This window comes from Equus caballus, chromosome 13 (genome assembly GCF_041296265.1).
Source record: "Equus caballus isolate H_3958 breed thoroughbred chromosome 13, TB-T2T, whole genome shotgun sequence".
Classification (NCBI taxonomy): domain Eukaryota; kingdom Metazoa; phylum Chordata; class Mammalia; order Perissodactyla; family Equidae; genus Equus; species Equus caballus.
This window is the reverse complement of record NC_091696.1, coordinates 53520606-53548558: the sequence shown is the minus strand read 5'-3', so window position 1 is coordinate 53548558 and position 27953 is coordinate 53520606. Positions and strand designations below refer to the sequence as shown.

The following is a 27953-nucleotide window of genomic DNA, read 5'->3' as shown; positions in this document are numbered from 1 at the left end:
TACTAAGGTAATTTACATGCAGTAAAATTCACCCTTTGTCCTGCACGGTTCTGCAAGTTTTGACAAACACGCACTGTTAGAGGATCATGACTACATACAGAGCAGTGCCCTCACCACAACAACCCCCCGTACCCCCCCGCCTCCATTTGACCTCTGTCCCTACAGTTTTGGAAGGCTTACATTTTAATGTGTTTAAATTTCAACCATTCTTTTCTTTTACTAGTTTGTGATTTTTACTCTGTGCAAAAATTTTTCCTGTTCCAACGTCATAAAGATACTTTCCAATGTCTCCTAAAATTTCTAAATTCTTGCTTTCTACCTTTCTGTCTTGGATAATTCTGTGATTACTTTTGCATCTGATGTGACACAGGGATCTAGTTGTGAGATTTTGTCAAGATAACTGGCACCAGCTAAGGAACAGTCCATCCCTTCCTTACGATTGGCAAAGCCATCAAGGATAAAGATGATTGGTTTGGCTACTCAGAATTAAAGATTTCTGCTTAATCTTTGTTAACAAAGAGTTCATGGAGGGGTCACAGGTAGGGAGAAGATATTTGCAACATCAAAAACTTACAGATTTTATCTAAAGAGAGTCAAGGAGCCCAGTAGAGAAGCAAGCAAGTGGTACAATTGGGCAGTTCGCAGATGTGGGATCCAGCTGGTCCATAAACACAGGAAGAAATGCTCAACCACATTAGCATTTAGTTAAGTTCAAATAAGACAGGATGAGATGACATTTTCAGTTCATCGGACTAGCAAAAATGGGGAAATCATATATCATGTCTGCTATAATTTTGCTGTATTTCCTCCCAGTTTTTAAAAATGTGCATTGAAAAAAATAGATCTGTGATCAAATCGAGACTTGCCTGTCACCCTCCCCTTCCCGTTGTCAGTGGCCAGATGTCACCCAGGTGATAGAGAGGCCCTGCTCCAGTGGAGACATGCGCATCCTTCCACCGAGGTGTCCTGACCCACTTTCCTCTGCTCCCTGGCAGCTCCAACAGGGCTGTGCCACACAGCCAGGAATGTGCTGAGTCACCTCGCTGGTCTTCATCTTCCTGTCTTCCCCTACAGCCCAAAGGTTCCCAAAGAAGCGGGATCTAAGAGGCCCACCTGCTTGGAGAGTTCCAAAGATAAGTGTTTATCCCAAGTACCTTTCAAAAGGAAAGATTCACGGAGGGAGATTTTCACAGACATTCACCAAGACCCACAAACCAACAGATGTGAGCTGCACCCCACCCACTCTTTCTCTTCTGGGTACCTGTTACCTGGTTAAATTAAAATGTGCATGGGGGTGTGTGTGCGTGGAGGAGCTTCTTGAAATGGCAGCAGGGACCATGGAACTGGTTCATTTCATTGGGAATGTTACAGATGGAAAACATCCATAGGTCACAGAGAGGATGCTTGAGGTCCAAATGACTGATGAGGAACTTGTCACCTTCGATGTTTCATCAACAGTCTCTTCAACTGGTCCAAGCAGGGAGGTCCCTGATTTCCGTGCTGGGCTTCTGTTTGGTACTTGAGCCAGACAAGGAATGCAGATTTTCGGGCATTGGCACAGAAGCAGGAGAAGCACCTTCTGTCTCAGGACTCAGCCTTCACCTCCTGACGTTTCTACCTCACCTACATTAACACCTCTATTTAGGAAGGCTGACACATCACATCTCTGAAAATTGTCTCTGGCCAAAGGCATCAGCCCAATTTTAAATTCTTACCAAAACTGGAGATTTTTTTTTTTCTTTTGAATGCAGTATCTTCCTCATGAAAGCATACTGCTCTTATAAGAAATTGAGAATATAGTTTGGGGAGGGGGATACCTTGCTTTTCTTTCCCCAGCGCCAGGCTCACAAAATCTTGTACTGAGCATCCTGGGATTTTGTCATGAGAGATGACTCAGTTAATTAACACACTGCTCCTCACTGTACACTTGGAAACAGAGGTTCAGTTTCCTTTGCTTCTCACCAAAGCTGCTTATGAAACATATCTGGTGCTGGTGCCCACGGCGTATAAAAATACCAGTTCATGCTTTCCCCTGATCCACTTCATCACAGGCTAAATTTAGTGCCTCGCCTGGGGCCTGGCAGCTCACCTGCTCCCAACCTGCATGTCTCCACTTTCATGCCTGCTGCAGGGGGCCCGTGTTTCTATCTGGCGCCCTGTGCCCCCGCTGATAATAGTGACATCTAGACAAACAGATGCCAGTTGTCAGACAGCCACAGTGCTTGGGAGGTTTGACTGTGGACTGCCGATTAACACCGGGCATCCTATGAAAAAAACCTTTGTCACAGGTTTAAAAAAAGATCTCGCTGTTTGACCATGCATTCTTTCCGTTACAAACGACATCGGCCGGATCTTTGGGCCCTCCCATGCTCGGGAAGAACGGCGCAGGCCACCGCCTGGGCACCCCTCGGCCTGTCCGCTCGCGGACGTCCGAAGGGGCTCGGTCCACACCCACCGCGCGCCTGTGGGAGGAGGGGCGAGCGCACGTGCACCGGGCGCCACGCGGGGGTGTGCTCGGTGCCACGTGCACTCGTCCCTCCCATGAGGATCGTGTGCTTTGCTTGTCAATTGGCGACAGCGCTTTACGCAGGCAAGACTCTGCCCTTGGGTGACAGGTGCATACTTGGGTTTCCGCTCGCCCTTCCATGCAGTTTATCCATCCGCACCGCGCACGGGGCCTCCGTCCCCGCGGGCCCTGGCGGTGACGTCACCCCGCGCTCGCAGCCTCCAAGGCGGGGTGGGGTGGTGGGGGCTGGAGGGGGGCCCGCCTCCTGCGCCCAAGCATCGGGATGCTGGCTCCCAACCCGCAAAAGCCTGGGGACCGGAGCAGCCGCTGCCGCGCTCTGCCGCGCGCCGGCCTTTATAGCAAGCCGGCGAGGGGCGTGGCCGGCCGCGCGCGACGTGCTGACGTCAGGCCGCGGGGGCGGGGCGAGGGCGGCGTCCGCTCGGGTACCTCAGGCGTCTAGTCCTCCTCCTCATCCTCCTCCTCAGCTTCTCCTCCGTGGCCTCGGGCTTTGCATCCTCGTCCGCATCCTCCTCCGCGGCCTCCTCTGCGGCTCCGCTCGCCGCCGCCTCCTCGCGCCCCGCCGCCATGGGCCCGCGCCCGCCGCGCCGCCGGGCCGAGGGCCGCTGAGGCGCCGGCACGATGGGCGAGGGCGGAGCCGGGCCCGAGCGCCAGCCCGAACAGCCGGGGCGCCGCCGCGGGGATGCCCGCGCCCGCCGCCGCGCCCTGAGCGCCTTTGTCTGCCGCCCGCGCCTCCCGCCGCTCCCGGGGCCTCGCGGGCCCGCGCCGCGGCTGGGGGCGCGCCCCTGAAGATGGAGCCGGGCCGGCCGGCGCCCCCCGCCCCGCGGCCCCTGGGCCCCGCCGCCCGCGCCGAGGCCGGGCCGGGCCTGAGCGCCGGGCGGGATCCGGGGCCGGAGGGGCGGCCGCAGCTAGCCGGCCGGGACGCGCGCCCCGAGAGTGACCGTGCGCCCACCCCGGGCTCGGGGGCTCCCTGCCTGCTTCCGGGCCCGGATCTCAACCTGGACCCCGGCTCTGACCCAGGCGCCGACCTGGATCCCAAATTGGACCCGGGCCCCCACCTGGACCTGGATCCCAACCTCGACCCGGGGCCCGACCTGGACCTGGGCCCTGACCTGGATCCCAACCTGGACCCGGCCCCCGGCCCCCACCTGGACCTGGATCTCAACCTGGACCCGGGCCCCGACGTGGACCTGGATCTCAACCTGGACCCCGGCCCCGACCTAGACCTGGATCCCAACCTGTATGCGTGCCCCGACCAGGACCTCAACCTGGACCCCGGCCCCGACCAGGACCTCAACCTGGACCCCAGCCCTGACCCCGGCCCCCACCTGGACCCACGCCGAGATCTGGACCCCGAACCGGACCCCGACAGCCAGCTGCCAGAGCTCGACCCGCTGTTTTGCTGGACTCAAGAGCCAGAGGACTACGGCCCCCCGAGTTGCCCAGGGAGCCCGGCTCCCCACGTGCAGAATTGCAACCACGGCCACCACCGGCGGGGTGATGCTGGCCTCTTCCCGTCCTTCCCGTCGCCCTCGGAGGGCGACCCGGCGCTGGAGGGGCCCGGGGACCCAGACGGCTGCTTGGACTTGAGCCAGACCCGCCCCCTGTTGAGCGAGCCCGAGGGCTGTACGGAGGAGGGCCCCCGCCTGCGGGCCGTGTTCGAGGCCCTGGATGGGGACGGGGACGGCTTCGTCCGCATTGAGGATTTCGTCCAGTTCGCGATGGTCTACGGGGCAGAGCAGGTAACCGGGTGGGCGCCAGGCCGCGGTGTGGAGCTTGGCCTGCGCGCCTGCCCCGGCCAGGCGGAGCCTTGGCCAGGTCAGGGCCCGGCGCCTTCCTTTCCTCCGCTTCTCCTGCCTCACCTCTGGTTGAACCGCATTCCCCCTTTAAAGAGGTTGTATTCCCTCTCCGGGCGCCGGATGAGCTGGATCTTTCCTAAGAGCTGGATCTTTCCTAAGCAGAGGGGAGCCCCTGGCGTGGGCACGTGCCCCCAGGGTGGAGAAGTGCCCGGCGGCTCCCCCAGCCCAGGGCCAAGGTCTGGCTTGGCTGAAGCAGTCCTCTTCTTCCGGCCTTTGCGGCGGGGCTGCACTTGGCAGCTTAGGATCATGCTAATAGACACCTATTTTGAGCACAATTGCTTTACTGTGTGTGGCTGGCATATGTTCTGCCTAGACTTGTCTCCTTTTACCATTTGGGAGACAGCGAATGGTAAAACATCCCCTTCTTGCCTTCTGTGCCGAGGGGAAGGGAATGAGCTGGAGAGCGCTGCGATGGACACAGAGCAGAGCTCTGTCAGGGTCAGCTCCGCTCTTGTAGGAGAGATGCAGCTAGACAGGCCGTGGGATGCACAGTGCAGGGGGGCAGGGGTCCCACACGGACCCCAGGGCTGGGCTGCTCTCGGGGAAGGCCGGCCTGCAGATCCAGTCCTTCTCCTCTGTCTCAGGTGGAGACAAGAGCAGGGCTGTGTGTGTACCAGGCTAATGACTTGTAGACATCAAACAGATGACTGGCGTTTGCTTTTAAGTGTTTTACTTAGTAGGAAATGCCTAAAGTGCAGATCTGCTAGTTTTTGTGTTTTATTGACCTCTCGCACATGCAGACATTTATTGGGGGGCTGCCCAAGTACATATGTATGTTTGAGCCAAGAGGTCTTTAAGAAAAGAGGTAAAATTGACACCCTGGTATTTAGGGTGTCAGTCGTAACATTAACAACTTTTAAAAGGGATCCATGTGCCCCCCCCCCCAAGTATTCACAGTGTCCCTTGAGCCATCACTGCAAAGAACTGGATCCTCCTGAGTCAGGGCTCCTTGTTGAGTTTTCATCTCTGGGAGATAGATGTGCACGGTCCTGTGAGCATCCTGAAAGTCGGCGTCCGCATCAGCGTCATGCTCATATTTAGCTCTGGGTTGGAAGAAATCACTCAGGATGGGTTTCCCATCTTTTAGTCTAATGGGCAGAGAGAGCTGTGACTGACAATTTCTTGTACAGTTAGCATGGATTGTGATGGCTGGAAAGCGTCCAGTTCTTTTGATGGTTTTCCTTCTTGCCTCTGGGCCCGAAAGCACCTTGGGCATCCTTGGTTGTTTTTTACTGGTGTGAAACATACCCTTCCCCGTTACACCCGTCAGAGATGTTAGGAAAGTACCACATTTGTTGTTCTTTCCCATCGCTCTGACTCTGACAGAGTACTTGACCACTTATATGCGGCTAATTTGTGTTTTTACTGGATCATCACCACTTTTCTCCAAGGTGCTAGTAGGCAGGTGGGATTCATCCCGGTTTACAGGTAGGAAAATGGAAGCCCAGAGAGATTAGATAGGTTTCCTGAGGCCCCCAGATGGTCAGTGCTACGACAGGGACTAGACCCAGGTCTTTTGACTCATGCTCTTTAGGGGGCTCTCAGCTTCTTAGATTTGGTGGCTCAGAATGTTCCCACAAAATTTCATCTTATCAACTTCCATAAGACCCTTTTTTTTGAGAAACACCTTTTGTTGTAATTGTTCTTCTTGGTCACAGTGGGAAAAACTTTGGGTTGGTATTTGGGGCTGAGCTTTCTTGTGATCACAAAGTAGAAAGGAGTCAAAATTCTTGGGTAGCTCATGGCGGGATTTTAAGTTCGGGGAGAAGGGTTGGATGCCTCGGGGATTGGTGGCATTGGGAGCGTGTAGGGAGGGCTCCAGTGGCATCGCCCCTTCTGTGTGCTCTGTCAGACTGCTCAGGAAGAACCCGTGTTGGATGTGATCTGAGCACCTGGACTCCGACAAGCTTCCTGGGATGTTGGGGGACAGCAGATAATTTACGGGGTAAGGAAGGGCTGATTTTTGTGTCTTTGTAACCTTTGCTAACTAAGCCTTTATTCTGACTCAGCTTGCATTTTCCAAGTCCAGTGTCAGAATACATTATAGAGGAGCAAAGAGAAGAAATATTCTCCAATGGTGAAGTAGTTGAGAAAAAGTGAAGAATTCCACCTCACGATGAATATTTTTAAACTTTTAAAAATGAAAAGTCTTAAACATATGCAAAAGTAGAGAGAACCGTCTGTTCTCAATGCCCTCTCAAGCCATCGCTGAGTTTCTGCAGTCTTGGTTCATCTGTAAACTCCCCACCCCCAGATTATTTGAAGCACATACCCGACATGTCACTTCATCCATAAATATTTCAGCATATATCTCTAAAAGATAAGGGTTCTTTTTTAAACGTTCATGATTTAGAAATAACCCTAGGAACAGTTCAGATAAGCTGGATAACAGCAATAAAGACCATAAGTTTTTGTACTTTCCACCTTGAGGTTTCAAAATATTGAGTGCATGAGACTCTTGTGCTGGTCACATTACTGTCCTTGATGATAGCAACTAGGTTATCTTAACCCTTGTCAAATTTTGAGAGGTAGCAGGTTCAGTGTCTTTTACATGATCTGTTTATGAAGGAAGCATTTTAAATTATTTAAGTGGATTACCTGAATGTTTAATAGAAGCAGCTCCCATTGATAATACAGATGGCTTTTGAGTCCCCCCTTCTTTAGCAGTGTCTGGTGTGTTTGGGTCTCATTACCTCATCTGGTGGCAGATCAGGTGTGGTGTAATGTAACCCGTGTTAGCAGGAACCAGCAGAGGAAAGGAGAAAGAAGACTACAGGGGAGGCTTCTGGTCATATCTTGGCAAAGCAGAATTCATAGTCACATGTGCCCAGGCACTAGGTGTGAAGTTGGAATAGGTTGTTCTTAAGGCCTTGACCGTCTCTGAAGATTCCTCCTCAACGTGACCCCTTCATACTGAGAGAACTGATGCTTTTGTGGCCCCCACCAATGCATTGTAAAGCAGGGTATCGCAAGAAAGGATTCGTGTCTTTTTGTTTTATTTTTCAAAGGAATTAATTATAATTGTAAAGATTATCTTTACATTTTATTATTATGCCCACTTCAGCATTTGTGTTTTAGTAGTCACTGATCCTTTCCAGAGAGTCCTACACGCTGAAGCAGTGTCCTTCAGTAACCTTGTGGGCACTGGCTGTCCCCGTCAGTGCTTGCACGAGTAGGCTGCTGAAGGATGTGCCCACACTTGGGTCCCCCTGCTTTCCCTTCCTGCACCCCTGCTTGGGGGTGGCTGGAAGTCCTGAGGGACATATGGCTGCCTCAGCGTCCTTTTCAGTTTCCATCCTGGCCTTGAATTTGAGTGTGTGTGAGTATGTTTTCTGTGTGCGTGAGTGAGAGAGAATGAGCATGTGTGTTTGAGCGGGTGTGTGTGGGAGCTGGTGTGTGTGTAAGAGAGAATGAGTGTGTGTGTGCGATCAGGTGTGTGTGGGAGCTGGTGTGTTATGTGTGTGTGAGAGAATGAGTGCGTGTGTGTGAACAGGTATGTGGGGGAGCTGGTGTGTTGTATGTCTGAGAAAGAAAATGAGTACGTATGTGTGAACAGGTGTGTGTGGGAGCTGGCATGTTGTGTGTTTCAGTGAGTGAGAATGAGTCTGTGTGTGATCAGGTGTGTGGGGGAGCTGGTGTGTTATGTGTGTGAAAGAGAATGAGTGCATGTGTGTGATCAGGTATGTGTGGGAGCTGGTGTGTTATGTGTGTGAAAGAGAATGAGTGCATGTGTGTGATCAGGTATGTGTGGGAGCTGGTGTGTTGTATGTCTGAGAAAGAAAATGAGTACGTATGTGTGAACAGGTGTGTGTGGGAGCTGGCATGTTGTGTGTTTCACTGAGTGAGAATGAGTCTGTGTGTGTGATCAGGTGTGTGTAGGAGCTGGTGTGTCATATGTGTGAGAGAGAATGAGTGCATGTGTGTGATTAGGTATGTGTGGGCGCTGGTGTGTTGTGTGCGTGAGAGAACGAGTGCATATGTGTGAGCAGGTGCATGTGGGAGCTGGTGTGTTGTGTGTGTGAGGGAGAATGAACATGTGTGTGAGCAGGTGCATGTGGGAGCTGATGTGTTGTGTGTGAGTGACAAAGAATGAGCATGTATGTGGGAGCTGGTGTATGTGTATGAGAGAATGAGTGTGTATGTGTGAGCAGGTGCGTGTGGGAGTTGGTATGTTGTGTGTGTGTACTCTGGGTCTGTGTGTCAGATGAGTTGCTAAAAGGCAGATGACATTCCTTTCTGTGCTTGTATCACAGGCAATCTTGTTAGTGTCTTAAAAAATGCCTTTTTCATATTATAAAAGTAACAGAGGCTTACTGTTTTTAAAAAGCTGGAAAATACAGAGCGATATAAAATATAAAACAAAAAATGACCAATAATCCCACTAGCCTGAGAAAGACACCTTTAGATTTTAGTACATTTCCTTCCAGACTTTTTTGTGCACACACATGACTATGAATAGAAGTACACAACTGAGATCATATAGGGTAGAAGCTAAACTATTTTTTTTTGAGATTTTTTATTTTTTTCCTTTTTTCTCTCTCTGGTACATAGTTGTGGGTCCTTCTAGTTGTGGCATGTGGGACGCCACCTCAGCATGGCCTGGTGAGTGGTACCATGTCCGCGCCCAGGATCCGAACTGGCGAAACCCTGGGCCGCCAAAGGGAGCGCATGAACTTAACCACTTGGCCACGGGGCCGGCCTCTAAACTATTTTTGTAGATCTTCATTGTTTCAATAAACGAACCTAAATAATGCCAGTAAGCAAAATAGGGAAAATAAGAATCACCTGTAATCTCACCATCTAGAGATAACTTAAGTATTTAATATGTAAATTAAAATATATGTAATAAATGCTTCATTGTACAAAAGTGGTGTAATTCCCATGTAGGTTGTTTTGAATCTGCTTTTTTGAAATTGAAGATCTCTGATATCAGGTGTGTACTTCAGTGGAGGCTGAAGGTTTGCTTGTCCCCAGGAAGGTTCAGAATTGTTTGGGATTGTTCCAGTTCAGGATCTAACATATGGGAGAAGTTAATTCCTTGCAGACTATGTGGACCAGGCTGTAAAGGGCACCAGTCTCACTGGTTGTTTCCTTTCCAAAGACTGACTTTGTTTAAATTCTGGAAACAGGGGCCGGCCCCGTGGCCGTGTAGTTAAGTTCATGCGCTCCGCTTTGGCGGCGCAGGGTTTCACGGATTCGGATCCTGGGCGTGGACGTGGCACCACTCATCAAGCCATGCTGAGATGGCATCCCACATGCCGCGACTAGAAGGACCCGCAACTAAAAATGTACAACTATGTATTGGGGGGCTTTGGGGAGAAAAAGGAAAAATGAAATCTTTCAATTCTGGAAACAGGGTCTAAACGTGAGTTTTAGCTGAAATATCAGATGTAAGGGTTGGGCATGCACTGAAGACTCTTATGTGGCCCTTGCAAGTGCTTACAAGGTCTCCAGAGTAATTGAGATTCGTGCCTCTGCTATAAGTGAGTAGAGTGGTATACTAATTCATTTTATGTCTACCAGGATTATAACCACGTAAAAATCCACGTGAAAGAAGTCTTGAAGGAAATACTAAAAATTATTTTTAGTTGTGTGTGTGTGTCAGGGAGATGCATTTGTAGGAGGGGGTGTGTGGTGGGAATAGAGTTGGTTTTATTTGAAGTATTGGCCAAATTTTCTGTTGTGTTACTGATTTTATTTTAATTATTTTGAAAAGTGGTGCCTGTACACATATCACAAATTTCGAATAGTATAAAAGGGGATCTTGTAAAAAATTTCAATATAATCTTTAGAAATAAAAAAAAATGTAAATAAACCCTAAAGGTAAAGTATTTACATCTTTGACTTAGCTAAGATTTTAGGTCAATATACAGAATATATCTAAAGAAACTCAGATCTTCTAGTAAAAACTTTGTAGAACACTGAATTAGCATGATGAACTGTTAATTTTTATTGGTATTTGGAAAAATGGGTCCTAGCAAATGCCTATAGTTCTTGAAAGTTGGCTTCCAGATGGGCATTGTGCTTCCCTCCATGTCTAATGTAAGTAATTCTAATAACTTGGTGAAAAGAATTGCAGTGATTACCCTGTAGTCTTCAAGATTTTTGAGCTGGTAGATGAGGATAAATGGATTCAGGATCGTGGTTAGGGAGGAAAAGAAGTTTTTTCAGTAGGTACGGTTTTATTTTTCTGTCCAAATATTTAACGCTTTTTTAGGCGAGCTGGTATTGCTCTGGTTACAATCTTGTGGCCTTCTTGTGTTTTTCATAAATTTCAAAACCAGCACTGATGCTGAGCCGGTCAGTGCCTGTCTCTGCTGCTGAAACAGGTGTCATGGCTCCTTGTCTGTGAGCCTCTGGCGAGCTGAGCCTCGGGCGGCGAATGGGTGCTGCCCCTTTTCTGCAGGGACATGTGTGGGCACCGTGTTGTGATGGATGCTGTACGTATGAGATGCACTGAAGGGCCAAGTAACACTTTCACATCATTAGCTGTAAACAGAGGAAGCACCATCACTGGGCATTATTTTAAGCCCTTTTTTTCACGCCATGTCTGTATGTTGAAAACTTGAAACTCTAGCTATTTCTAAAATCCCGGAAATTCCTAGCTGTTTTCTTGCAATCCCAGCTATTTTTCTACAGACCCGTGCCTTCAGAAGGATTTAAGGATATACAGCTCATGGAATTCTGGTTTGTTGGATGTTCTGTTTTACTTTTTCTTTTGCTGGATAATTTTTAAAAACTTCCACAGAAGTTTTAGGGCCTTCTGTGCCCGCAGGTGAACAGTCCTGCCTGAGTCAGAAGTGAGCCTGCCTGTCCATATCCACGTTGACCTTGGGCTCCATGGTGTTGGTCACAGCTTATCAGTGTTGTTGATGTCAGAGGCTCTTACAATTCACTGTTCTTGGGGCCGGCCGGGTGGTGCAGTGGTTAAGTTTGCACGTTCCGCTTTGGCGGCCCAGGGTTCGCTGGTTCGGATCCAGGGTGCGGACATGGCACCGCTTGGCAAGCCATGGTCTGGCAGGCGTCCCACATATAAAGTAGAGGAAGATGGGCACGGATGTTAGCTCAGGGCCAGTCTTCCTCAGCAAAAAGAGGAGGATTGGCAGCAGATGTTAGCTCAGGGCTCATCTTCTCAAAAGAAAAATAAAAAATGAAAAATTAATAAAAATAAAAAGTCCATGGCTTACAGTGAATAACATCAGTCAGAGTGGTACTCCAAAGGGGGTGGCAGTTAGAATGAGTGAAAGGTTTAGAAAATCAGTACTTTGCAACCACCAAGGTAATGGTTCATTCAGGCAAGGATCATCAATGGTTGTCAAAAACCACTGTGTAAACATTTGGAAGGGAGACAGGATACTCATACATTCTAAAGTATTATTCCACAGATGATTGATTACAAAGGGAAAAAGATATCTTTACACCGGAGAAATCCGACAGGCTCCACCTGAGCAGGTGATCAAACTCAGATGCCCCAATGGTGGACAGATTATGTGCCCCTCGATGGGATGCAGTGGGAGGACAACATGCTTGCCAAAAGTGTGTAAACTGAGTTAAACAATCAGACAAACCCAGACTGTAGGGCATTCCACATGACAGCTGCCTGAACTCTTGCAAATATCAGGGTCCTGAAAAGGGTCGAGGACTCTTCTGGATTGAAGAAGATGTCTTTAGAACTGTGACAACAATGCCTGGTCCTTGACTGGATCCTGGATTAAAAGAAAACAAAACAAAACTGTAAATGCCGTTATTGGGCTAACTAGGGAACTCTGAATATAGACGGAGGATTTGATAATATCGGTGATAAATGTCTTTGGCGTGACAGTGGTGTCATAATCATGTAGGAGGACGATCCTTTTTCCTAGGAAATACGTGCTGTAAGGCATTAGGGAGGAGGTGTCGTGATGTCTGCAGCTTACCTTTCAATAGTTCCACAAACAAGTGCATGTGTGTGGAAGAGACGTAAAGCAAATGTGGAAGGACATTAATAATGGTGATTCCAGGGGAGGGACATGCCGATGTTTTTTGTATTATTTGAACTTTATGGTGGGTTTGACATATTTCAAAGGAAAAATACAGTATGGGAAGTTCATTGGTAATAATCTACACTCTATCTTGTACTGTACATTAGACTATGTGGTTTTTATCAATCTTAAGAACAACCAACAAAAACAAACAAAAAACCTCTTTGTTCCCAAACGAATAAAAGGATTGTTGCACACACAGGTTTTACTTCTTACTAACTCCACACCCAGCCCAGCATTTGTTGGTTCAAAGACTACACAGGGTATGAAATGACCCCTCTCTTTGACCAGGGGCTACAACGGGAAATTAAAACTCCTCTTCAACTAGGAATAGGTATATGATGAAACCACATTCTTTTTTATCAAGGGATGTAAAAATCCTGTTCAACGTCCAGATTCCCTCAAGAGGAAACTGAGAGAGAGCTCTCTTGTCCGCTCGCTACTGACAGTTTTCAATGGGATAAATCTGTATTTGAGTAGCTCTGTGAAAGGAGCTTGGACATGCTTAGGGTACCTAAAATTTAATTTCCTGTTTCAGGGTGACTGAGTTTATTTTCCACTTTGTGTTTTGTCTCAGTATGAAGACGGTCAGTTAGTGCTGTTGTCAAGTCCTGGGTGTCCGCCGCAGGGTGTTGCCGGTGGAAGCCCTGAGGGTCGTTTCATTGTCGGATTGTTTAGGGATCAACAAAATGCAGTAAAATTGGATTTGTGGTTTTGGTTTGGTTTAAGCCACCAATTTGCCTGTTCTCACTGCTGACATAGAAAGCATTAAAATATGGTTAAGTGTGTACTGTGACCTTTTAGTGATGATCAGAAAAGTCCTTGTTTAGGTTGTTGAAGCCTTACACTACTAATTCACAAACTTTTGGTCTCAGACCTCTTTTACATTGTTAAATGTCATTGAAAACCAAAGAGCTTTTGTTTATGTGGTGATGTCTGTTGATCTTTGCTGTATTAGAAAGTAAAACTAAAAAATCTAAAATATCTTTTTATTAACCCATTAAAAATAATACATTAAATGTTAACATTAATGACATTTTTATGAAAAATAACTACTTTCTAAAATAGAAGAGTGGCTTTGTGTTGCATTTTTGCAAGTCTGTTAAATGTCTGGCTGAAGTGAAAGGAACTAGGTTCTTGCGTCTGCTCCTGTGAGCAATTGATGTGTCCCGTGGCCCCTGGAAGACTCCGCTGAGCACTGGAGTGAGAGGGCGAGATGAAAGCAAGCGAAGAATGTCTTCGAATGATACGAAACTTGCTTTGATCTTGCAGACCCCCGCGCCCTACACCTAGGACACCAGGGTCCCCCAGGATCCCTGGCCTCCTCGTTGAGAACGGCTGTCTTATATGCTGAAGTGATGGAGTTGTCACCAGATCACACAGGCCTGTGTGCGTCAGAGTCACCTGGAGGTCCTGTGAAAGCTGAGTGTGGCCCAAGTGTCTGACTTACTGGTCTGAACAGGCCTGATAGGAACTGTGTTTCTGCGCAGTCCCTGCTGCTCCTGGTGCTGGGGGCGCTCAGAGAGCCTTTCTTCCAGAGCTTCGAAGATGTTTGCATCTCTTTAAAGACCCCCAGTCATGTTTTAACATCACGCTCTTCCTCACTCTGTTGTATTTATTCCGACATTAATTTCACAGGTGTTTCCCTGGGGTCCCTTCTTCTGGCCCCTCCGGAGGCCTCAGGGCTGCTTTGTGCCCTCGCTGCTTTCTGGCTAGTGGAAAAGCACAGGTGAGAAGCCTGGGCCCGACCGAGAAGTCCCCACACCTGGGTGCATTCTTCCCATCATGTCCCTGCTGCCCTCTGGCCTCAGCTGGCTACATTTTTTTTTGTACCTATTTGAATTTTATATTTGTTTAATTTTCATTTTTGTCATGTATATAGGGTAAAAAGCCAAATAGTGTACGGTGTGTTGTGTAACCAGAAGTAGCTGCCCCTCCTTGCCGCCCTGTGCCCACTGCCCGCCTCCTGGCTGTTTCTTTCTAGTGTTTCTTTTCCCCCACTTTAGATTGTTTCTATGGACTTTCTCTTGTGGAGGGTGCACCCGCATATTTCCCTTCTGTCTCCTCCATTCTTCAATCCAGTTAATCCTAATCTTGTTTAAATAGGCATTCTGTGTTTATCTCATTTTGATTGCAGGTATTTTTCACAGCTGACCCATTCAGTCTGCTAGGATTATATTTCCTTTCTAATACAACCTTTCTCTTTTTTCTGAAGTTGGTAATCACATTGTGTTTTCACTTGTTTAGTTTTCCACGTACCCATCAGTGGTTCTTTCCAGCCTGGCTGGGGTCTTGTTGCACCTGTGCCCTTGGACTTGCTTTGCTATGTATCGGCCCTTGTTCTCACGCAGGGCCCCCGCCCTGGGCCTGGTGGGGATCCTGCTTTGGGAGCATCTCTGCTTGTCTCCAGAGGTCCAGGTCAGACACTGACCCAGGCTTTTTTCTTCAGGTACGACACCTAATGCCCTCTCCACTTCCAGTACTCTGCTGGGTCGTCTGCATCCCCTCTGTGGCCTTTGCATTTCTGTGTTCTGTGCTCTGAGTTCCTGCTTGTCCATCCCTGTGCACCTTCCAGAACGTCGGGTCCTCTCTGGAGCTGTGTTTTCCCAGTGGACTGTGAGGAGGGAGTGGAGAGAAACTCACATGTGCGCCTCATTTAACTCTGTTTTAAGCCACTCTGGCTCCTCAACATCCTGCAGTGTATCAGTCAGAACAGGCTCAGGACTCTGCCTTCGTGCTTTCCTCCTGACCCCATCATAGTCCTGGGATGTCAGTAGAACAGGACTTGTTAGTGTCACAAAGCTGGGGTGCAGGGCTGGGGCGCACTCTGCTGCCCCTCCACTCCCTGAGTATGATCTGCGGGAAGTCTGTCCACAAATGGTTTGGTTTAGCCTTTCTCATCTTGTATTTGTGTGTGTGTGTGAAAGTTTTCATATTTTGACAACATCCACATGGACAAAATCCATGAAATTAGGTTTTTGCAACCCTAGAGTATTCCATCACGGTGAGGTACTGTGGTCATTAGGCATTCACTTTTCCAGTCTGTCTCTCCTGGGAGTAGAGTCACTGTAGCTCCAGCCACATGGGTTACTGTTCACGTACCTGCCTCCTAGCAAGACCTGGTTTTTGTGCTGGGAAAACAGAGGTTATCGTCCTGGGCCTTGGAGCTGTAGATGTTTGGAAGAGGCATAGCCAGGCTTTCTTGGCGTTTTGGAGGCATCTGGAGTAGGTGGTAGAGGGAGGAGGTGAAGTCCTTGGCCGTGCTTCTGGAAATCTCTCGTCTGTTTCAGCAGGAGCCTCCCGTGCTGGGCTCTGAGATGCAGCCCCTGACGCTGTCAGCTGGGAAGTTGTGGGCTGCACTGCTGTGTCCCCTCCTCTTGCCTGGTGGCCAGGGGCCTGGGCTGGCGGTGCTGCCAGCAGGAACCCCGCCTCGTGGCGCTCGAGGTGCTGGGGACTGAGTGTCTGATGAGCTCTTGTACGTGAGGACCTTTGAGAAGTAAGTGCTGCAGGTGCTGCCCCTCTGGCCTAGTGTTGCTGGAGGCGTGTGCTCTTGTGCTTAGTTACATAAGCGCTGGCTTTCTATCCGTGGAATGGGTGTTACATACGTTCAAGAAAATGGATGGCCTCGTTGGGGCTCTGGGTTAGGTATCTGGCTCCACCACGTCTCTTTCATTCGCTCGGCACATGTGCGTGATGTTGTTCACGGAGCGTCTTCCACATGCCAGGCAGTGTCACAGGTGCTAGGGACACAGCGATAAACAAGACTGACCCGGTTCCTGTCCTCCCTCCAGACGTGAAACAGGTAATCTCCAGTAACCACAAGCTGATGGAAATGCTATGGAGGAAAGCAGAGATTACTCGAGGTTGTGTAACAGGGAGCCCGACCCAGTTAGGAAAGTGTGCCTCAGGGAAGTCACTTCATTCGTTTCTTTTCTCTTTGAGGTAACTTTTGATCTGACATTCTGAAGCTGAGGAGGATTGGTGAGGCAAATGGTGGGAGAGGAAGGAATAATCCAGGTACAGTCTGGGGAAGGCCTGAGTGGGGGACGGGGGCCAGCTGGGAATGCAGGTCTTCAGTCCCAGGGGAGTTGGGAGGCACTGAAGAGTTTGAGTAGAGAAGAGTAGGTAGTAAGATATATCGTTTCAAAAGATGGCTCCATTGGAGAGGACAGGAGTTGGGGGCACTGCTCAGGAGGCCGGCGCAGGGTTCAGCCAGGGCTGGCCACTGCTTGGAGGAGGTGGTGCTGGAAAAGATGGAGCAGAGAGCGGCTGGGAGGCGGTGATGATGCGAGTCCGTGGCTGAATGGGCATGGGAGGGTCGGGAGGGCCTGGGCCTCTTGTTCTGAAGCCGGGTGGGTGGGGATGGCGGAGGCAGCAAGGAGGGGGGAGCCCTATTTTAGAGCTCTGGACGCATGCATGGGCTGTCCAGCGCTCTCCAGGCCTGCAGCTCAGAGAAGAGGTCTGGGCTGGAGATGGAATCGGAGAGTTCAGTAGTTAGAAGGACTTCCACAGAAAGGGACGGAAAGCAGGACTGCAAGTGGCTCCAGAAATAAAGAACATGCATTGTCACACACGGGACAAGCCCTTGGTGGGTGACGCCCTGACAGCATCCTTAAGATCTGGCCCCATCTGTGCTGCTCAGCATGCTGGTTCCCTCTTCATGGTCGACACATGGCAGCCAGTGTCCCGAGGGGAGGGGAGGACCCTCCCCTGTGTCTGTTTAAGAAACTCTCCTGCAGTCCCCCCCAGGCTCCCCAAGGCCCTTCCCCATCATTGGCCGTGTTTGCTCACACACGCGCTGCAGGCCAGTCCCTGCGAGAGTTGGAGGCACCACAGTTGACATCCCTGGGCCTGCAGCAGCAGCAGCAGCATTTGCTGGGAACGCAGCATTCTCGCTTGAGAGTGAGGGTGTGGGACCCCCTCCTGGCCTGGCTGCAAGCAGCCCTCCACTCTCTCTGTCCTCTCCCCCCTTCACTGTTCTCCTTAGCTCTCACCACTGTCCAGCAAACTCCGTGTTCACTCCTTCTCCTGTTTGTCGTCTCTGTGTCCACTCCCACCCACCCGCCAGGAGTGCGCCTGGTGGGCCTGGCGTGTGGTAGCCCTCCCCGGTTTTTGTGAATTAGATGATGGGAGGAAGGAAGACCTGAGCATGGGCACTCAGGGAACCTCCTCCCCACCCACAGATGGCCCTCCTGATGGGGCTGACCCCAGGCACCGACACGCCCCGGGTCAGCACACAGCATTTTCAGCAGTAGTCTTCCTTAGAGAGTAAGATTCTCCCTGTGTCCTTTGAATGTCTTTGTCAGCAAGGAGAGAGGGGGGAGTGGTGTTGGTGACCTGCTGGCAGTGACTGATGGTGTCCAGCTCGAGCCACCGGTGGGGCCCTGGGGGACACACGGGTATGAGGGCAGCGGGAGGCTCAGATGGGCTGAGGAGGCTGAGGTGAGCGGTGAACGGGGCGCCACCGTGCTCGAGGCCTCCTGACATCCGAAGAGGAAGAGTTAGTGGGAGCACGGGCTCACTGTGCAAAGCCGCACTTGCTGGACTGCAAGTCCCCTTTGGGATGTCGCAGGGTTGCCTGAAAATCTGCTCCAGATCCTGGCCCTAGGGTCGGGGGGTTTCTGAAACTGTCCGTGCTGTTGCTCTTGCCCGTGGTGTGCTAAGCTGGGCACTGGCTTTTTAGGGCAGTTGCCGGAAGAAATCAGGAAACACATTTCCTGCCTTCCAGGAGTTAGTGGTTTGGGAGCTGTTTGAAATTGGGGCAGGAAGAGTAAATACCTCTCTCACTTTGAAGGGGGCTCTGTTCCTTGTCTGTGATTTTGTCATGTCCCATTATCTAGGACCCTTTCAACAGATCAGGCCCTAGTTTTTCCTTTGGTTGATTTCTATTTAATTTTTATTATGTGAAGGACAATTCATTCTACCTCCTAGGAATCTCCTCTTCCCATTTCTGTAGGTGTGAGTAGCATATTCGGTATTATCTTCTCATTTTCTCAGTATAGGCATGCTGAAAACCAAGTTACATTTGCCTGACTGTGTCGTATGATATTACACTGTATTATTAGTGTACTATATGTTACATGATGTGGTGAGCTTGGAGAGATTTTCAGAGATTGAGAAGTGCTTACAATGTCTCTGAACCATAAGTTTCTGTGTTCCTTTCTCTTTATTGAAGACTTACTGAATGGCTTAAAAAACTTGCGATAGCACATTAGGGATGAAGCTGCTTTCTGTGAAAAGCAGAAGTACAGGGTGAGGTTGGACCAGGGTGGCTTCTTTCTCCTCCTTCCTTCCCTCCCTCCTCCTTTCTTCTCCCTCCCTCCTCTTCCCCGAGGACAGTGTAACTGGTGGGTGTTCTCCTTAGGCCTCGCTGACATCTTAATTCCCTAAGAAATGTTCTGTGTGTTGACAGAGATGCCCTGGCTTTGCTGCCAGCATCCTTCCTCTTGTTTTTCTCAGATGGTCAGAGATGTGTCTTCCTCACAAAGACGTTCAGAAGATACAGGAAAACTCTATTCTTTAAGGGGAGAAAGACATACCTCTGAAAACGCTGTGCCGCATCTGGGTCTGGGTGTCGGCCCCACCAAGAGAAGCCTTCCATGGGTGGGGCGGAGCCTCCCTCTGTCCCCTGGTGGCACAGCGGGGCAGCTGAGAGGGGAGGGGGACAGGCACCTCCGTCCAACCTATCCACCTTCTTCCTCATCTGGCCTCCTTGAGAACGGGGGAAGATCAGCTTGGGTCCGTTTTCTTCAGCCTTTGATATTCCTGATATCGAAAGCCATATTTGTCCATAATTGAAAAAACAAACAAGGGGCCAGCCTGGTGATGTAGTGGTTAAGTTCGCACACTCTGCTGCAGCAGCCCGGGGTTCACAGGTTTGAATCCTAGGTGTGGACCTACACACGCTCATCAAGCCACGTGGTGGTGGCGTCCCACATACAAAATGGAGGAAGACTGGCATGGATGTTGGCTCAGGGACAATCTTCCTCAGCAGAAAAAACCCAACCAAACAAACAAACGGTCCAGAAATGCATACCACAGGACGTGGGGTCTTCCCCAGTCACTGTTAACGATGGGAGTGTGTTCTCACTTGTGGTGAGTCGACCTCTCTCCACGTCCACCCCCTGTAAAGTGCTGCTGATTAATTTAAAGGCCCCCATGCAGACAAGTGATGAAGATGAATTTAGTTTTTGAAATATCCTGTAATGGTCATAAAAGAACCCCTTGTACCTGATCCTCTGTCGTGTCTGCTACAGGTTGATTTCGCGTGCTTGAGCCCCGGCGTGAGCTGGGACCTGCACAGGCAGTGCTGTGCCCCCGGGCTGGAGCGCAGTGCCCTGCGCCGCTGTCCTTCTGCGGTTCAGTGGACACACGGGTGCGTCCTGTGCCCGGGCCCCGTTCCCTCTCCCTGTGATGTAATGGCACAGTCTTCGAGTGAGTGATGGTCAGGCACGTATTTCTGACTTTGCGTTTAAGGGAGGAAGAAGCCAGGTTCCGATTCACAACCTGTGAAATAGGAGTTGTGTATGTGACGCTGCTCTCCTGCAGTGGGGTTGATATTCTCTCCAGTGGGTGTCTCCGAGGGCTTGGGGATGCTGTTGGAGTTGCATATTTCACTGTCCTTGGCTCCTTCAGCCCTGTCCTGTCTTGTCCCATGAGGTCCTCCTGGGACTGGGCCTCTGCTCCTCCCTCTACATCTGAGGTTCGAATTGCCTGGAGGGCTTGATAAAACACAGTGCTGCGTCTCACCAGCAGACCTCTTTTTCAGCAAGCTCTGGGTGGGATCTGAGAGCCTGCATTTCTAACAAAATGCTGCTGGTCTGGGACCCGCTTGGACGGTTCTGCTTTTGCGTCTGGACCCTGGCTGCACCCGGAATTCCCCTCGGAGCTTAGGGCTTGAGGGGCCAACTGTGCCGCAGACATTTCAATCAGACTCTGGGGTGGGAGCTGGAAGAGAGCTGGAAACCTCCCCAGGTGGTTCCACGTGCCGTGAGGTTGAGAACTTTGCTGTGGAGGAGAAGCCTTGTCCTCCCCAGGCAGTTGGGGGCACTGGAACTGGTGCAGGTGAGGGTGCCTCTCTTGTGGGTCTTAGTGCAGACTGTTGTGGGTAAGGCCTGTTGCCTTAGAGCAAGAGGCTTATGTGAGGAACAGCTCTGGAAGGGCAGGACAGTTGGTGAGAGAGGCTGAGTCTGAACCTGGGACTGTCAGACCCGAAGTCCATTTGCTTTCCACTTTGGGGCTCTGCCTGCTTGGGGAGAAAATCCCAGAGCTGAGCATCAGGTGGTCTGTGGTGACAGGTGACTGGGGTGTGTCAGTGGGGCCTTTGTTGGCTTTTGGTTTTTTGCTGAGGAAGATTCGCCCTGAGCTAACATCTGTGCCAGTCTTCCTCTTTTCTTCATTTGTGAGCCGTAGCTACAGCACTGCTGCCGCCACGTGGTGTAGGTCCGCGCCTGGGAGCCGAACCCCGGCCACCAAAGTGGAGTGTACCGAACTTGAGCACTAGGCCATGGGGCTGGCCCCCGTTTGTCACCTTTTTAGGTAATCGGTAAACGAGGATGTTTTGTGGTCAGGGCTAAAAGCCAGAACTTGGGCCTGGGCACAGGCTTTCTTTGTGGTTATCACTGTGGAGGTTCCCTTGCTGGGTCCTGCCCCCTGCCAAGGTTGGGCCCAGTCAGCGTGATGGGTGCTCCAGGAGAAATCAGGGGGCGAGGTGGGTGTGGGTGCGCATGCTGTGCAAGTTCTCCTGAAGGCTGTGGATGTTTGCCAAGACTGCCTCAGGCCGTGTCAGGAGCCGGCTCTGCCACTCAGCTCTGTCTCAGGCTGGGCTTTGATGCTTTCCTGGGCTTCTGCTTCTGGAGAAGCACCCCAAGATTGTCAGGTAGAAGACGAATTGTCTCTCTGTGTAGTTATGTGTTTTTCTGAGGGAGTGGCCTAGTTTGCTGAGCTGTGAAAGCACAGAGATGTGATGGCAGAAGCTGTTTCTTGTCGCACTTGCGTTTCAGGGGCAGCGCTGGAGTGACCTTCTGTGGGTGGAGCTTGGTTCCACCCACTGCTCATCAGTGGTTTGTCTTTCTCGTCTTTTCTGTTGGGTGTGATTCTGTGAGAGTGGGCAGAGGCCCACGCTGGAAACTTCACCATTGCAAGTGTCTGTCCCTCCCTCTCCTCCCTTCCTCCTCCAACCTTCCCTCACCCTTCCTCTTTTTTCACTTGTTTACAAAGTTTTATTTCATTCCAACCTTGGGTGGGTTGGTTTACTTTACTAAAATCCAGGAAAAGCAAGGCTGGGTTTTTTTTGCTGTGGGAAACAAAAGGCCCTTCTGTGAGAAAGTCCATCCTTATCAGCGTGGTTCCCTCTGGCTGGTGAGGAGAGAAGAGCCAGGAAGGGCCGGATGCTGTTCTCTCGGTGGTTCTGTTTGTAAGAACCCTTCAAGGAGCCCACCTTATGATGCATTTCACAAGCATGCAGTTAGTGAGGCCTGGTCTGCACTGGGAGGAACTTTCTCTTTTACACTAAGAACTTTCTGGTAGGAGGAATCTTAGCATTTGTAATGCATGAGTCAAGAACCTCTTCTTATTGGATGGTATTACTTTTATAACAATAATAGGAGACTTAAGAAGAAAAAAAATGGCAGATAATGCACCTTTAAATAAAAACATGCAAATAAAGAAGACAAAAATCCCATCCGGCACTGTGAATCTTTTCAACCTTCTAGACTTTTAAATTATTATTTATATTAGAGAGATAAATAAAACCAGAGTTATAATTAACTTACAGTTTTAACCTACTTAAATTTTTTTTTATTGAGGCAAGAACGTGGGTTTATAACGTTATATAAATTTCACATGTACATCAATATATTTTTTTTTTTGAGGAAGATAGCCCTGAGCTTACTACTGCCAATCCTTCTCTTTTTGCTGAGGAAGACTGGCCCTGAGCTAACATCCATGCCCATCTTCCTCTCCTTTATACGTGGGACGCCTACCACAGCATGGCTTTTGCCAAGTGGTGCCATGTCCGCACCCAGGATCTGAACTGGTGAAACCCGGGCCGCCAAGAAGCAGAACGTGCGAACTTAACCGCTGTGCCACCGGGTCGGCCCCTACATCACTATATTTTGATTTCTCTATAGACTGCATCGTGTTCACCACCAAAAGTCTAGTTACTGTCCGTCACCGTACACATGTGCCCCCTCTGCCCTCCCCCACCCCTTCCCTCTGTTCTCTGTATCTATGTGTGTGTTTGTCTAGCTTCCACGTGTGAGTGAACTCATATGGTAATGGTCTTTCTCTGTCTGACTTATTTCACTTAGCATAATACCCTCACAGTCCATCCATGTTGTCGCAAATGGCAAGATTTCATCTTTTCTGTGGCTCAGTGGTATTCCACATCTTCTGTATCCATTCATCCATTGATGGAGTTTTAACCTACTTTAAATCAAAATATTGTCAGCATCTCTCAATGTCAGTATATCTACTTCTACAACATGATTTTAATGGCTAGTTTTCCATCATATGAACAAGTTTGCTAGCATTTATTTGATTAATCCTCTGCCTTTGGTATTTTAGGTTTTCACTTTTGTGCTGTTGTAAGCTTTCTGGTAGCTGAGTCTTCTGCACACTCTTTATTATTTCCTTAGGTTAAAGTCATAAAAATGGAGTTGCTGAGAGAACAGATATATAGATTTTAAAGGATTTTTAGACGTTTTTTTGGTCACCAAATTGCCCTCCAGAAGAGTATTGCCAGTCTGATACAGGGAAAATGGTGTATCGCTGTAGTTTTAGTTAGCATTTTTCTTGTGGGTGTAGTCAAGCTGATGTTTCTCTGAAGTGTTAGTGAACAAGTGTTCTTGTGTTTGTGTGTCTTTGTGTCATAGTGCGAGTGCTAGCCAGCCTGAGGCCTCCGTTTCTCAACCTGTGACATGGCGGTCAGCTCACTCGGCCTCTAAAATATGTTATGAGTTTCTGTTGAGTTCTGTTCTTTTGTGGTATCCTTTCTTATAAGTTTCAGATATATGCCATCAATCTATATCGTTAAATAAAAATAAATACTGTTTGTTTTGGTTCAATATTCTGCTTTTAAGGAGCAAAGTGCAGAAGATGAAGGCAGAGAAAACAGGACGATGTTGGACAGAGTGGGAGCCTGAAGAATTCTCATTTTGTGCTGACTTAAAAGTTTTCTCCACTGTTGAATGATCTCTTGATAATAAAAAAAAAAAATTGTGATAACCATAGACATTAGGCCAGTTCTACAGTTAACTTTATTCAGCAATGGTGGTCTGATACTCCAGGGTTTAATGGTCAGCATTTTAGAGCTTCTGGAATTTTTTAATCCTCTCAAGATTTGGTCCTAGGTACTACCTGATCTAGGAACTGTTGCTTTTAGATTTAAACCAAATCTCACAGAAACAAAACCCAAACCTCAGACTACACAGGAGTGACTCTCTCTGGTCTGGGGCTGGTGTTGGGAATGAGATCTGAGGGCATCGGCCCCAGTCAGGTCGCTGAACCGGAGGCGGAGGTGCGAGTCCAGGTGACTGTTGGCTCCCGTCCTGGGTTCCCCCTGTTGGGGGAGAGGTTCTGCCAGCAGGCGGGAGGGAGCCGCAGAATAGAACCTGCCTTCTCCTAGGCGCTTGCTCTGTCCTCCCAGCTGTATGCTCATGGGGGTGAACTTTGTGCCTCTGGGCCAGGGACAGGCTCCCAGCAGTGGGGTCAAGCCTGGTCCTTGCCCTGGGAGGCAGATGAGCAATCGGAACTTCAGGACACGTGTGCCTAGATGCCCCCGCCCCCAGGCAAGGGGCTCTGGGGAGTCCTGAGGCCAGGCGGGAGCCCCTGCGCCCAGGGTGTGGGCCAGGGGCGGGGACCAGGGTGCAGCATGGAAGTTGCATCCTCATGATATTGCAGGTGGGAGTGTGGTCTCCCTGGTGACCTGGCCTCCAGGAGAGGATGCTCTTTTGTCTCTTGTCTCTCTTCATTTCCTTACTGGTCGGCTTGGCCTCTCTCCGCCCACGTCAGAAGCTGGCTATAATGTGGAGCACAGCCTGGTGCCCCTTGATGGCAGGGCGCCGAGTTCGCTGTTCCTGGTGATGTCTTTGCAGGGGGGCTCTCCTTGGTGGGGGGTGCCTCCTTCTGAAGAACTTCAGGAGCTGCCCTCAGCATGTGGGCCTGGCGGGCATGCCGTGGGCAGAGAGGCAGGTGCCGAGGCTTCAGGTGGGGCTCTGTGCTGTGGGCGTGTCAGGGGAGAAGGCTCTGGGCTGGCCTCAGGGCAATGCCTTGTGCATGTGCTGCTGCTTATGCCTATGTCTCAAAGCTTTTTTTTTTAAGCAGAATAATCCTAAATTTTAAACTACGTAATAAAGTCTCTGTGTAGTTTGTGGATTTGTGCCTTCAGATATACCAGGTGAGAGCTAAAAGGCATGAGGGAAGGGGTTTCAGGGCCGGGCCGGGCACACCTGGTACCTTGGGTTGTACATGTCTGTAGTGCATGGCGTCAGTGTAGGGGGTCAACGTGAGGGCCACAGGCAGTTAGGTACCTTACGATAGTGTTTTCATCTGTTTCAAGTGGCATCTGTAGCTGTGTCTCTTCTCGTTTAGTAAAGTAAGAGTATTCAGATCAGAGGCTTTTCCGATTCCTGGGATGCACGCCTGCTAGAGAGCCCTGAATTGTGTGTGTCTTCCTGGCTCTTTTCTGTGCTTGCATCTACCTTCCTAGGAAACACAGCGAGCATTTCTCCGTGTCTGAATTACCATCGTATAAGAGCTTATTTTCAGGAACTGCTTGTGACCTGCCAGGCTCTGTTGCAGGCATTCTGCGCCAGCCTCATTAATCCTCAGCCCAGGGAGGCACCATTGTGAGCCTGGACTTCTGTGGTTGATGTCTTTCTTAGGCAGGCTGTCCCGGCATGGCAGCTCTGGGGTTCCTGTTACCCCGGGAGAGAGAGGCCTTTCCTTGAGGCAGAGCACAGGCTCTGAGAGGGCATTGGGTTCCTCAGTGAGGAGGTGGGGGGTCTGTCACCATAAGAGGGTGGCGTGAAAGCCCCCCTCTGGGCACCGTCCACTCTGGGAGAAGCAGGTGTTCTTCCACATGTGCTTTGTAGTGGCTGCATCAGGTGCCGCCATGGTGGTGACCTGCCTGGAGTCTGTCAGCCAGCTGCTTGTCACTTGCTGGACCCTCCTTTCGCTGAGTGAGTGCTTACTGAGCACCTGTGGACCAGGCACTGTCTCACGATGGAATACAGCAATGAGCAAAACTGGCCCAAAGCCCAGGTTTTTCTTAAACGTTTTAGATACACTGTATCTACAAATTGCAGGAGTATTCAGTAACAAAATAGATATGTTCTGAAGGTTGTTCCATGGAATGAATCATCTTTCCCAAGAATTCCATTATATCTTCAGAAACATTATTCTAGAAAAAGGAAATTCTTCACCTGAAGAGCCCCAGGAAAAAGTTGATTTGAGAATTGTGTCCAGAACCACTGTCTGATTAATGTGACCCCTCCCGCCCGCCACAAAAAGGGTGAAAATAGAGCTTTAAAATCAACATTCAGAGAAGCTCAATTTGTTAAAAAATAGAGGCCCAGGGTTTGGGCCGGCCCAGTGGCGCAGCGGTTAAGTGCACGTGTTCCACTTCTTGGTGGCCTGGAGTTCGCTGGTTCGGATACCGGGTGCGGACATGGCACCCCTTGGCAAGCCATGCTGTGGTAGGCGTCCCACATATAAAGTGGAAGAAGATTGGCACAGCTGTTAGCTCAGGGCCAGGCTTCCTCAGCAAAAAAAGAGAAAGACTGGTAGCTCAGGGCTAATCTTCCTCAAAAAAAAAAAAAAAAAAAAAATAGAGTGAGTTGACTTAAAACAATAGGATGGAAGTTACATCTCAATAAAACTGTAATTAAAAAGAAAAAGCAAGGTAGTGTGGTGGCCTGATAATGGCCCCAAGATTCCAAGTCCTAACACTGGGACCTGTGAATGCTGCCTGACCTGGCAGAGGGGACTGTGTGGTGTGATTCAGTTAAGGGCCTTGGGAGGGGTTGCCCTGGTGGGCCCTAAGTGATCACAAGGGTCCTCGTAAGAGGGAGGCGGAGGGAGATTTGACCCCAGAAGAGGAGATGGGGGCGTGGCAGTGGAAAGAGAGGCTGGAGAGTTGCAGCCATGAGCCAAGGCCCACTGGCAGCTGGAAGATCAGGGAAGGCTCGCCGCTCCAGCCTCCAGAAGGAACCAGCCCTGCTGCCTCCTTGATTTGAGCCTGAGACCCGTTTCAGACTGTGGCCGCCAGAGAATAAATTTCTGTGTTAGCTACCCAGGGTGTGGTGGTTAGTTACAGCAGCAAGAGGAGCGAATGCCCTGGGGGCAGGTGTCCTTGATCCAGGAAAGGCAAACAACCAGTTTCAAACTGAGGAGAGGTAAATTCGGAACACTTCAGTACCTGTGGAGAGAGGGTTGGAGATGGGAAGAAACCACTGCCATTTGACACATAGACACTCTTCTTAGAGATAATATGATAATATTTACCCAGGTGGCTAAGTATTGCTGTATTATAAACACACCGCTTGTATGTTATTTTCTTCTTAGAAGTATTCCATCATATGTTTGTACACCCGTATTCATAGTAGCATTATTCACCATAACCGAGAGGGGGAAGCAACCCACATGTCCATTGGTGGATGAACGGATAAACAAAACATGGTACATACATGTTATCTGTACAGTGGACTGTTCTTCAGCCTTGAAAAGGGAGGAAATCGTGGCTGACCGGTGGCATTGTGGTTGAGTTTGTGTGCTCTATTTTGGCAGCCTGGGGTTCACAGGTTCAGATCCTGGGTTCAGACTTATAGACTGCTCATCAAACCATGCTGTGGCAGCCTCCCTTATACAAAATAGAGGAAGATTGGCTCAGATGTTAGCTCAAGGACAGTCTTCCTCAGGCAAGAGGAAGATTGGCGATAGATGTTAGCACAGGGCCAATCTGCCTCACACACACGCACACAAATCCAGTGGGCTAATATAACATTTGGGGCTGGCCCCATGGCCGAGTGGTTAAGTTTGCGTGCTCCGCTTCGGTGGCCCAGTGTTTCGCCAGTTCGAATCCTGGGCGCGGACATGGCACTGCTCATCAAACCATGCTGAGGCAGCGTCCCACATGCCACAACTAGAAGGACCCACAATGAAAAATACACAACTGTGTACCCTGGGGCTTTGGGGAGAAAAAGGAAAAATAAAATCTTTGAAAAAGGTGTGTTATTTAAAAAAAAAAAAAAAGGAAATCCTGACACCTGCTACACCATGGATGGACCTTGAGGACATTATGCTCCATGAAATAAGCCAGTCACCAAAGGATAAAGACTGAACAATTCCACTTCTCTGAGGTCCTTAGAGAAGTCAAATTCATGGAGACAGAAATTAGAAGGGTGGGTGCCAGGGGCTGGGGGTGGGGCATGGGGAGTTAATGTTTAATGGGACAGAATTTCAGTTGGAAGATGAAAGAGCTCTGGACGTGGATGGTGGTGATTGTCACACAACAGTGTGAATGCGCTTAACGCCGCTGAACTCTACACC

The 27953-nt window shown here is 49.7% G+C and overlaps 1 protein-coding gene across 6 annotated transcripts in view; it reads left to right on the top strand.

Moving 5' to 3' along the window:
• The first annotated feature begins 2927 nt into the window (after window positions 1-2927).
• The window catches only part of RAB11FIP3 (RAB11 family interacting protein 3), an 81000-nt gene continuing 55974 nt past the window's right edge, over window positions 2928-27953 (top strand). For 2 of the 6 annotated variants that reach the window (XR_011424424.1, XR_011424425.1), the window contains exon 1: window positions 3166-4266. Coding sequence is in view for 2 of the 6 variants with exons in the window: in XM_070231279.1 (XP_070087380.1) it covers window positions 3316-4266 (951 nt within the window). In the remaining 4 variants the exon portion in view is untranslated. Of the gene's footprint in view, window positions 4267-27953 lie in introns of all 6 variants that reach the window. The other 4 variants (XR_011424423.1, XM_014730286.3, XM_070231279.1 and 1 more) reach the window with 3 other exon arrangements.